This window comes from Panulirus ornatus, chromosome 71, assembly GCF_036320965.1.
Source record: "Panulirus ornatus isolate Po-2019 chromosome 71, ASM3632096v1, whole genome shotgun sequence".
In the NCBI taxonomy this organism is placed as follows: domain Eukaryota; kingdom Metazoa; phylum Arthropoda; class Malacostraca; order Decapoda; family Palinuridae; genus Panulirus; species Panulirus ornatus.
Genome location: NC_092294.1, coordinates 12,526,183 through 12,538,779, shown reverse-complemented (window position 1 = coordinate 12,538,779; position 12,597 = coordinate 12,526,183). Strand labels below are relative to the sequence as shown.

General features: G+C 36.0%; 1 protein-coding gene across 2 annotated transcripts in view; it reads right to left on the bottom strand.

Moving 5' to 3' along the window:
• Positions 1–12,597, bottom strand: part of EloA (elongin A) — a 47,441-nt gene that overhangs the window by 30,918 nt on the left and 3,926 nt on the right. For both annotated transcript variants that reach the window (XM_071660502.1, XM_071660503.1), the window contains exons 3-6: positions 7,301–8,468; positions 2,624–2,775; positions 2,301–2,515; positions 618–712 (exon numbers count right to left, since the gene is read on the bottom strand). In XM_071660502.1, coding sequence (XP_071516603.1) covers positions 618–712; positions 2,301–2,515; positions 2,624–2,775; positions 7,301–8,468 — 1,630 coding nt within the window. The remainder of the gene's footprint in view (positions 1–617; positions 713–2,300; positions 2,516–2,623; positions 2,776–7,300; positions 8,469–12,597) is intronic.

Below are 12,597 nucleotides of genomic sequence, written 5' to 3'. Positions count from 1 at the left end.
GGATCATGTGCAAGCATTCTATCATCTTACCCATGAAGACCCTCAACCCATGTATTTCACATCTAATATTCTTAATTGTAAAACGTCTGGAGTAGACAATGGAAAGGTCTATGGGGCCTGGATGTGGACAGGGAGCTGTGGATTCAGTGCATTACACATGACAACTAGAGACTGAGTGTGAATGAATGTGGCCTTTTTGGTCTGTTTTCCTGGTGCTACCTTGCTGAAGTTGGGGGCAGTGATGCTGTTTCCTCAGAGGCGAGGTAGCGCCAGGAATGGACTGAAGGCAAGCAAGTATGAGTATGTACATGTGTATATATGTATATGTCTGTATATGTATATGTGTGTATGTTGATATGTGTATGTATGTATGTGTATGGGCATTTACGTATATACGTGTATATCAGTGCATGGGCCATTCTTTGTCTGTTTCCTGGCGCTACCTCGCTGACACGGGAAATGACAATCAAGTATAATAAATATATAAATATCGTTGATAACATTCCTATTTACAAATATGCAGTGGATAAATTGTTTTCTGCACACCTTTTGGGAATAAAAAGGATGTGAAAACTTACTTTACAATGTTCTATGCATCGAACAATATAAAAACTTACCATCAATATTTTCTTGTAAGACTCTGATGCATGACTCATATAATGTTGGCACATATGATAAGCCAGGTACCTTGCCTGAGTACATTTTGCTACGCCTGAAATGAAAAAAAAAGCTAATTCAGGTATTCTCTTGAAAACCTCAGCAAAAATTAACATGGATGCTGAGGCTACGAGAGCAGTGTTGACTTTGTATCCTTCAACTACAAACAATTAGAGGCAGTGAAAGTAAATATATAAGATCAACAAATTTAAAATACATATTAAGAACTGTTGCATGTTTTTATAATGAACATTAGGGAATTACACTAATTGCAATTTTCCTTTGTATCACACTGACTCCTGTACCGAATAATTCCAACATTCAAAGTTGCACAGGGGAAGAGTGGTTTGCACATAAAGGTGTTGAATGGCCAAAGTCTGCATTTCAGCCTAAAACCCAAGATCACCCAAGTCTAAGCATGGCTATGTTATGATGATGATGTCTTATTCAATGATTACTGTATTTCTTAGTTTCTGTCAATCTATCTATACTGCATAGTTATGTTTGACCATCTAGTTTACTCTATCTACTCTTCATTCTCCTTTAGCCAGCATCTTTTTCAATCAGTTATTTTGATGTTTTTTGGTGTTCATGTTTAACAAATATGAAAGAAATGAGAACAGGCAACAGGAAGTGTTAAACAGTTAAGAGACCAAACAATCTAAGTGAGAATGGACAGCACTTACATGACTTAAGAAACGTGTCTGTTACCCTATAAACACCATGGTGAAAGGACTCTTACTGGAAGGTGCATCTGTCATCTGGCGGTCACAAACATAAACACAAGGCACCATGGGAAGAAGCAAGGTGCCATTTTGATTGAAAGTAGTAATTTAGAGGAATATTACATTAAGAATTACTATAATACCTTATTTGGGCCCTGGAATAACATTTAAATAGTGGAAATAGGCTTGCAAATCAAAACTGCCAAGTAAACTTGAAGGGATTACAGATGCTACAGAAGGTTTGTGTTTTCTTTTTTGTTGTTTTATGCCTTTTAACACTATGGTGAATTAATTCATATGGTTAACTTCCTTCCATTCAATATTCTGGAAAAATCCTTAGGCTTGAGGAACACATAACTATACCAAGCTAAGGACTGAAAGGATTAAGGAGTGTGTGTGTCTGGAAGGAGAAGTCAGCATTTGTAAGGGCAAAGATGGGTATATTTGAAGGTATAGTTTTCCCAACAGTGTTGTATGGATTTGAGTCTCAGGCCATGTATGCACAAGAAATAGTGTTAATAATTTCCAATGAAATTCCTGACAATGAAACAGAATTGGTTATGGAACGACACTAAATGAAAGAGGAAGACCAAATCATATGATCAAGGAATGAAAAAAGTAACAAAAGAAAGTTCACAGAATGTGTTTTGCAGTTAAGTGCCATCATGAGATATAGAAAGCAGTTAAGTGCCATCATGAGATATAGAAAATTGGAAAGTATGACAACTTACTAAATCTGCAAACTATTTTGTCTCATATGATAATTTTGGCCTTACATCATTACCATCTTATAGTCAGTTTTGTCTAGTAAGAGAAGGGACATCTAAGTCAGACATATATATTACCTATACATCATGCGCAAAAGAACTGGTCATCAAATATCAAATGCATTTTCAAACACATAAAGGAATAAATTACCTATTATTCTTAGACTGAAACATGATATTCAATGCCTCTTCTTCAGACATCTTTGATGTCATGTGGTCTGCAGGATCATCCCTTATCGGAACTCGAGGTAATGGCTTGTAATTGGGAGTTATTTCAGGAAGAAGTGGACCATCATCTGGGACTAATGACCCACTAAATGTGGGGATGTGTGGCAGCTTTGGAGGAGAGTCCATGAGAAGCTTTGGCTGTTGAAGAAAGGGATTCCAGAGTAATAAGCTTCATGATAGAACCCAGTGTTATCTAAAATGCAGAATCTGCAAAACTTGTCAAATTAATGATTTTTCCTTCCATACCTTCTTGGGGTCTGGGAGTCCTCCCCCATCAGTGTGTATTCTTTTGTTAGACAGTTTACTGGTAGATGGCCGTTCATCATCTGAACTTTCCCTTTCCCTTTCTTGATCTTTTTTCTTTTTCTTCTTCTTTCTTTTCACTGGAGAGTCAAAACCTGTAGCAATTAAAGCCAAAATCATTGATACATTATCAGCATATCAGTACAAGCATGATTCTGATACATAAAAATGAAATGTTTAGGGACAACATGTGGTGTGAGGTGGTTTGACCAAGTAAATAATAAAAGGGGAGAAAGAGATATGTGGTAAATAGAGACTACTGAGGCAGAAAGGTAAGGTATAAGTATGAGCAAACTCTGCCTGCTTGAGGTGATATAGCAAGTAAAGTCTTCTGCTAGGCTGTATCAACATCAGTTCACTAGAGTAAAATCTCATCAAAGAGCTTCACATCTCATAGGAGTCCATCCTGTTTGTGCTACAGAGTGTACTGTAACCTTGGAGCTAAAGTAGCTCTTTTCTCTTTTAACCAGACTATTTCCCATGACTCTCTATGTCCACATACCATCATGTCCCAAACATCCCACACCTACCACCCTATCACCTATCAAATTCAACAATCCATCAGAGTACTCTCTCTGTTTCTTCTTCATCCCTTCTTTGCCTATCACCACTTACCCATTTAATCCAAACATTGATGCTCCTAACTGTTCTCTCATTTTCCTCACACTATTCACCTTCTTCCAAAACATTTTCTTATTCTTCCTAAAATTTGATAAGAGTCTCTGTCACACTATTTCTCATTTGCCCTATTTTTCAGTCCCTTCCTATTGTACATCTTCCAATCAGGTGCACTCATCTCCTGCAGGTAGTGCCCATACACTACTCTTTATTCTTCTTCTGGTGATGTGGTATGCAGGACGTAATATTCTGTCAATGGCCTACACCAAGGCATAAAAAGTGATCACAGTAAACAAGCTTGGCAGTGGAGGGGATCTCAGGTTTCAAAATATATGACAGCTAGAGTCGATGTGAGCAAACAGTCCATTCTTTTTTCCAAGACTACTTTGCAAATGGGGGAAACATTGAATAAGTATGAAAAAAGAAACTGCATACCATATACAGTATTATATATCCAAAATACAAAATATGATGATCAATATAAAAATAAAAGAAAAAATTTGAAGACAAGATGGACAAAAAGTTAGTGATTCCTCCTCAGCTTTTCAAATCTATAAAAAGAGCCAAATCATTATGTTAATTAGTTATTAGTAGGTGCTATTTCAGCAGTTCATGCAAAAAACAATTATTTGTTAAAGGAACTTAAAAATCAGAATATTCCTTAGCCATTTATCTTTTTACAAAAGTACTGGTGCAATATCTGTTATATCACCACAAAGATGAATTATACAAACTAGAACCTCCTGTTAATCATTATGTATGTAGTACATATATATTTTCTTACTTTCATACTTGCCCACCATTCCCTGCATTAGCAAGGTAGTGCCAGGAACAAATGAAGAGAGGACCGCATCCGTTCACATCCATTCTCTAGCAGTCATGTGCAATGAACCAAAACTACATCCCTTCTCCACAACCAGTCCCCACAGACCTTTTCATGGTTTCCCCCAGTCGCTTCACAGGCCCCGGTCCTGTTCACTGACAAAACACTGCCTCCAACATACCACAATGTTCTAATTCACTCGATTCCATGCATAACTTTCACCCTCCTGCAGATTAAGGCCACAACCATTCAAAAATATTTCTCACTCCATTCTTCCATCTCCAATTAGATCTACCCCTTATTCTATTCCCATCTACATACATATCATTATGTAATGGACAAGGTTTTAATGGTTAATGTCAAGTAGCATAACAGACATATTTGTATAGTGGACAATTTGCACTAACCAATTACTTCAAATCTATTCATAATCTTTCTGAACAGACTGTTCATCAAATATGTAGTTCAATTTATCCTGATACTGTTGAGATGACGATAATCAATTTCTATTGCCTCCTAATGAAAATCATTTAGATTTTTCAGAATAACTTAATATAGCAACTTTGTTCCTTCTACATCTTTCAAAACTGAAGAGGATGTCAATGACTCATTGCACTTTTTGAGTATCATAATTATGAAAACAGATAGTGGTCTGAAGGTCAAAGTCCAAAAAGAAACCTACCTAACTTGATGCATATAATCAATACTTTTCAAACCATCAAGATTATTAGAATATTTCTACTTTTGTTGGTATGTTCCTTCAAACATTAGGAATTTGTCATCCCAAAAAATTGAATAAAGAAAATGAACAGATCTACAATACTGCAAGAACACTTAGCTTCCCAGAAATATTTAATAAGAAATGCATAATGAAAGCATTTAAAACTTACCATGGTAATGTCTGAGAAGAAAAATTTAATACGAATATTTTGGTTCTACAGTATTACTTGGAATTTATATCCCTGACTAATAACTTAATATCAATGTAGTACATGAATACAGTAATACCATACAAATTCTGATTAAAAAATTAACCCTTCATCCAGTGAAAAATAAAGTGGTGTTCCATCAATTCCCTGTAAAAATTGTGATAAAGTGTATATTGGTTAATCTGGTAAATATTCAGAGGAGAGAATTCAACAATATAAATATTCTGTTTAGACAGCCTCTGAATAAAGAGTGGTTTTCCAGCATATAGATAATTACTCCAATGTAATGCATGGGGAACAATCAATACTTATACAACTTTGTTTGTCACTAACAGAAAGCTTTACTGTAAAATCCTCCCTTATCAAAATTACCAGTATCATGAGACTCAATGATGGTATATACATTTGATATGTAGAATGTTTATCAGATGATGGTGAAATTAAGAATGTATCAAAGCTATGCAGTGGCAGACCTGAAAAACTCAACCCTTAAGCAGAGGGTTAGGTCACCTTACCCGGTGTGATAAAAAGTTCCATATTCCTCAGGCTAAAAGTTCCATATTCCTTAGGTGAAGTGAGTTCTAGTTCCATAAGAAGTCTCCTGTACTCTAAGACTCTGTATCCCTGACTATAGCTTGAAATACCTTCGAAAGTTTGGGATGTCCCTGTTTATTTTTCTGGTTAATCTTCTCATGTTTCACATGTGCATATGAATTACTGAGATATATTCAAAAGTTCATATTTCACTATTATTGCAACACAGTCAGTCTCCTATATGCAACCCAACCCATGTAAAAACTTTAACATTCCTCCTCCTTCCAGTCACATACTCCCTTGTTTTTTCATACCTTTTTTCTTTTCCTCCTATTTCCTCTTCTTTCTTTCAACTCATTTATATATGAAGCCTTAGTCATGCTTACTACATTCAATTTCTTGTTCCTCAATCCTGCTGAACCTAATAACCTTGGTCTTATTCACATTTACTCTCAACTTTCTCCTTTCACACACTTTTCCAAACTCAGTCACCAATCTCTGCAGAGCTGTATCATCAGCACAACTGACTCTTCCCAGGCCCTCTCATCCACAACAGACTGCATACCCACCCCTCTCTCCAAAACTCATGCATTTACCTCCCTAACCACCTCATCCATAAACAATTTAAACAACCATCACACACCCCTGCCACAGACCGACAATCACTGGGAACCAATGAACTCTCCTCTCTTCCTACTCATACACATGCCTTACATCATTGGTAAAAACCTTTCACTGCTTCTAGCAACTTACCTCCAACACTAAATACTCTTAAAACCTTCCACAAAGCATCTCTATCAACCCTATCATATGCCTTCCCCAGATCCAATAATGATACATACAAATCCATTTGTTTTTCTAAGTATTTTCACATACATTCTTCATAGCAAACACCTTGATCCACACATCCTCTACCATTTCGGAAACCACACTGCTCTTCCTCAGTCTGATAATCTGTACATGCCTTCACCCTATCAATCAATACCTCTGTAGTTTGAACACTCACCTTTATCCCCTTTGCCTTTGTACAATGGCACTAAGCATGCATTCCACTAATCCTCAGGCACTTCACCATGGTCTATACATATACTGAATATACCAACCAATCAACAACAAAATCACCCCCTTTCTTAATAAACTGTACTGCAATATCATCCAAACACGCCGCCTTGCCGGATTTCATCTTCTACAAAGCTTTCACTACCTCTTCTCTCTTCTTCAAACCATTCTTCAAGCCATCTAAATGATTTCACATCAATGGAAAACTTATTCAGCCTCCAGCTACCCCTAGAGACAGATCCTGTGGGTTGGGTCAAATAGGTTCATGTATATGATACACTAACCTGCAATACAGCTTGATCAAAACCTATTATACAAGCTGAAATTTAAGGCAAAAAAGTTAAGTTAATCCCACATAAATTCCTTGGAATTTATAATCTTCACAATGCACTTATAAATTCATCCCTAGAGATGGCATGCTCTATCCTTTTCTCCTTTCCTTTGCAGCACACTACAATAACAAGCTCTGCTCACCTCTAGTTACATCAAAACAGAAATTATGACACTTAGTTGATGACCAGCTTTGCAGGTAACATAAGAACAACCAGGTGGCCAAGACAATATTCAACTGGGTTTTCAACTTAAACCCTTCCCACTTCAAACCACATGGTTACTAAACCTTGTAAAGTGCATGGATAAAATATCATGGTTACTCACCCATCAAAGCAGCACCAAAGCCTATATTGTCATCTGCAACATTCTTCTTGTTCTTCTTTTTCTTGCTATCTTTTCTATCATTTTCCGAATCGTCCTGTTCCCTTTGGTACTTTTTTGAATCTGGCTCTTTCTTACTTTTCTCTTTTTTACTACTACTAATACTACTACTGTCTCTATTTCTATCTCTGTGTTTCTCCTCCTTTCTTCTTTCTTTATCTTTAATATCTTTTTCTCTACTGCTTTCTTTACTTATATTTTCAGCTTCTCTAATACTTTCACTTAGTCTATTTTCTTTATGCATAATATCTCTGTCCCTACTTGCACTGTCTTCTTTCCTGTGACTACTATTGCTTTTATCACTTTTGTCTTTCCGTTTTTCAACAACATGTCTCTTGTCACTTTCTCTAGAATCTAGTTTTCCATCATATGGTCTTTTTTCTACTTCTGGTGTACTGAAACCATTTACTATTCCTTTCTCTAACTCCTTCCCTGACTTTGATTTTTCACTGTATTCTTCACTTTTCAATTTATGCTCCTTTGGCTTTACATTATGTTTATCTCTGTCTTTGTGTTTATCTTTATGTGACTTTACTTTCTCCTTCTCCTCTCTTTTCTCTTCTCGGTCTCTGTGTTTATCTTTACGTTTTTCTTTGTGTTCTTTACGTTTCTCCTTTTCATGACTACTTAATGAGTCTTTATGCTTGATTCTTTCCCTCTCTCTAATTCGTTCTTTTTCTTTGTATTTTTCTTTATCTTCCCTATGACTCTTTTTTGAAGAACTTTTAGTGCTACTTCCATTCTTTCTGTCAGAGGACCCATCTGGGGATGAATCCTTCCAACTAGGACTTGAAACACCTACTGGATCTATTCTAGATTGTGATGGATGATACTCTGCTGCAACAACTGGACCTTTTGAATGTAACTGGTAATCCCTCTGTGATGTTACAGGATTGTAGCCATCTGAATCCTCACCCCCTGAGGCAGAATCATTCCCATATCCACCTCCAATCTTGACCCCTGCAGGAGAATCATGAGGGCTATATCCATAGCCATCGCCCTCATCTTCATATTCTACTTTATCATCCTCTTCTATCTGCAAGCGGTCTTCTTCCTCGTCATCATCTCCACCTTCACTTTCCTGATCCTCTGTGTTATGTCTTTCTTCACCCTGATGAATCACAAATAAACCAATAACATTTGTGAAGGATGATAGTTTTAACTTAATTATGATAGGGAATTCAAGCAAACATATTTCTATGCATGACAAGAAAAACATCTTAAATCTAACACCGTACAAAGTGGAATGAAACCCAGTGACTGAAGCTCTATTGAGAGCAATGAAAAGAAAGACTCAGTCAACATGTGACAAGGTTTGTGGATGAAATAATGCAGTTCAGTTAAGTACATGCCAGTGATATGTATGTCTTTAACAGCATGATGGCTATGCCTATAAGCAGCTTAAGCAGAATTCTTGAGTGGTGGAGCTATTAAGCAAGGTTAGAGGTTTTACTTGCAAGAAGAATGTGTGGGGAAAAATTAAAAGAAAGCACATCTTATGTTTTTAAACATCAAAATCAAACAGTAATAAGAAAACTATATGACAACCTCATTTACACATACAGATAAGGAAGCAGACAAAAAAAAATGAAACATTATTCATGCAATGAAAAAGACAGCCTTTTATGGCTAGCAGTTTCAGAATATGTGTCAATTACCATGTGTTGCTGCAGAAACCATCTTTCTAGTGAAAAGGTCTATCAGTTGGACAGAATGCATAAACTCAATTTTTCTTGGAGAAATTGTCATTTATACCATGAAAAAATGGTTCATAATGCATCCACCATGGCTTCTCAACAAGGTTACCATGTACAATCAACAACAAAAAAAAAAAGTTACACTTGCCATACTTTACATTTTGTAAAACAAGCCAAAGAGTTTTGATATATTCTAATGGGCATCATCATGTACTTGTTAGCCTGCTCTCATGTGGCAATGACACAACACAAGATGGGAAGGCTGTCTGACATAGTTGCTGGGGTGAAGGAACTTTCTCTAAAGGAATTACCAGCTAATTCTATATTCCTCCTGTCTACCATTACCATTACTGAAAACTTTCACATGCTTGTTTATAAAATATACCTAAATATTCATGCAAGAAAAAAGAATGTATATCTAGCTATCTCTATATCTCTGATGCCTGTTCCCTTCAGGAGCTCCTTCAAGGAGGTGGCCATAACAATAGTCTCCATAATTAATGAATTCCAGTGCCACTTCTTAGCCCTTAATGCCTCACCCTTAACAGGAATATACAATCAAATCAAAATGAAACATACCATAAATAAAGAACATCCAGAAAATATAGCAGCATTCTAATAATCATATATCAGTGCAAAAATGCTGCAGTCATACTTCCATGCATTTCACACGGTCTCGTTAAATATACTTTCCCTTCTCTGTAAGTGCTTTTTGAAAAATGGAATGGCACTTTATGCCTCACTAGTATGAATCAAAATGTGTAACTTACATTCCACTTCCTATCTACAATACTGAAATATCCACAGACCCCATAAATTCATATGAATATACTTTCTACTCTCATTCCCTGCACCTTCTGTCAAAAGGAACTTCCATCCTGAAGTCTTCTTCCTTAGTCATAAAACATAAAGCATTAAAACATACACGAACATCTTTTCATTTTTGATGAAGGCAAAAGCAAACCCTATCTCAAGGCAAGTGTCACTGGATTGCAAATAGTGTGTTGCAGGTGTTCTATGTATTTTCTGTTTCTGCGAAAACACTTAAAAACAATATTAGTAAATAAAAAATCTAGGACCATTCATATTGCATAACTCAGTTGTGTACTGCCTTCTAACAAAATAATAGTACAGATATTACATCTACACTTAATTACCCTTCACAGAGTCTAAGAAAGGTAAATTTGAGTACTGTGATCTTAAAGTTTTAACCATAAAATAAGTATTGTTCTTATCCAAAAGAGAAACAATATGTGACGTTTAGTCAAGATAGATAATACAGTACTTAACACAGTGAAATTAAAATATCATTAAATGGAGAATGCTGAGATTTTCTGCCTGTATCTGCAATGTACCAATATCAATGCTATTTGTAACTGTACATCTCAGACATCGTACTAACCACTTTGCTATTAATTGCAAGAGACATTTTTCTCCAACGAAACCTCTACATGTAACCCAAAAAACACACTGAACTTATAAGGCCAAGCATTAATTCTTTTGGTTAAAAGGTTCCACTTTTGAAGTACACTGTAAAAAATAAAAAGGGGGGAGTAACACTGTCAAAGAATATTGTCTCTAGTGAGTTTCTTCAATCAACCATAGCACTGCCAACAGGAGGCATAAAATTATATCAGTAAGTCTGAAAACGAATCAGGCAGGCCAAAAAGAGAAGCAGGTGCTGAGTACCTAGGTGAGTTCTACCCTAGCTCATATTGAGACAAACATCCACGGGAGAGTTCATGCCACAGAAGTGCTACAATTAAGGAAGGAAAAGCATCTCCTAAGGCAATATGAGGGCATTCTATGTCTCCTGGAAACTGTATTGTAATATGGATCATGAATCAAGCTATGGCTTAAATAAGAGGCAAAGCTAGACTTAAGTGAGACAAATCTATGGGACAAGATAAGAAGGAAAGTCAATAAGTGAGTCTAGGTGCTCTCCAAAGTGCTCACTATGTCAAGCAACTGATAAAATTTGTAATTTTTTTTTCTTTTTTCTGTAAGTAAGGAAGACCTGGCCCAAGTACGAGTGTATGGGAGTGTATGTGCCATTTGACAAAAGGACACAGTCATATGACGCCCTTCCCAGCAGCAGAAACATGACATTGAAACAATGTTTTTGTAATTTGCTCTAGTAATGTCAGAAACTAATATCAACAGAGATATAATATCATTTAAATGTCTTGTATCCATTGGGTTGTGATGACTGTATAATTCACCAAGTTGGAGATGAGCAGAGTTGTATACCTCAACACATCGTGAGTGATGCTCAACAGCAAGAGGTTCAGAAAGTTTATATTTTTTCTAAGCCTCTAACAAAAATTCATCTACTGAATCGAGCCATGAAATTATGGCTCCAACTGTCCATTTATGGGAGAAGCATGAACACCTCCAAGCTCAGGTGTACCCCCAGGTATGGGAATTGTCCAACCCTGTGTAAGAGTGGTATGAATGATATTCAACAAATGGTGCTGTATGTAAATGAAACAGGGCACAAGAGTTTCTGAAATAAGTGGACTGTACAAGGTTATAGCAGAGAAAGAAAGGCGCCACACAGATGGACCCACAGCAAAAAACACATATCTATATCATACTTTTCCTATTATTATGTTCTCTTGTGAATGGTGCAAGCAACCTAAACTGTGGATTCACAACAGCATATATGCATATCTCCTGATCAACACACATATCTAAAATCAACTGAAGTAAAAAATGTGTGAATAAACAGAAGAAAGCAGTAATCTGATTTCAGTGAATAATATTTGCTGTGTCACCACTTCACAGAACAGTTCACTTTCCTGGTACCTGTATGAACCAATCCATGCATGACAGACATACAATCAAAAAGCCATAACCAAAGAAATTTTGTTTGGGGTAGAATTACTCTGATCACTTACTCTTGTTGTCTGACCTTAATATTTATTGAACTGTAATTGTTCTAACACTCAGGTAACATATTCTGTTCACATCAAAAACAAATAAGCACATACTTCATCCAATAAAATATTCCAATGTGCAAAATGACAAACAACCCAGTTCTTTCCCTACAGCAAAAGCATAACATATAATGTTAACACCAATAATACATATGTTATTCATAACAATGCCAATAATGCTGTTCTCTAGAATGCTAATAATGATATGATTTTTATGTTACAAAAATAAAATGCTGTACTATTTCTGAGTATTTCATATTAATATACTTATTCTTCAGAAAAACTAAACACTCAAACATTCTACGTAAAGCATACTCTGTGTAATTCATATACATTCATTGGTTAAAAAGAAGCCAACTTCAAATATTTGCCATAAAAATGAGGCCCTAAATCTAGATTTTTGTCTACAGTTCTTTAGCAATTTTTGCAATGAGGATGCAATTCTTGACACAACTAAAATATTCATAAATAAGTATTCCATACTAATAAAATTCTGTAACCTGCATGATTAAAATCATGAAACTCACAAAATAGCTTACTGAAACTAAACCCGTATATAAATGCTAAGTGGAGTTCATCTATATTACCTTGTGTCCCTATCATT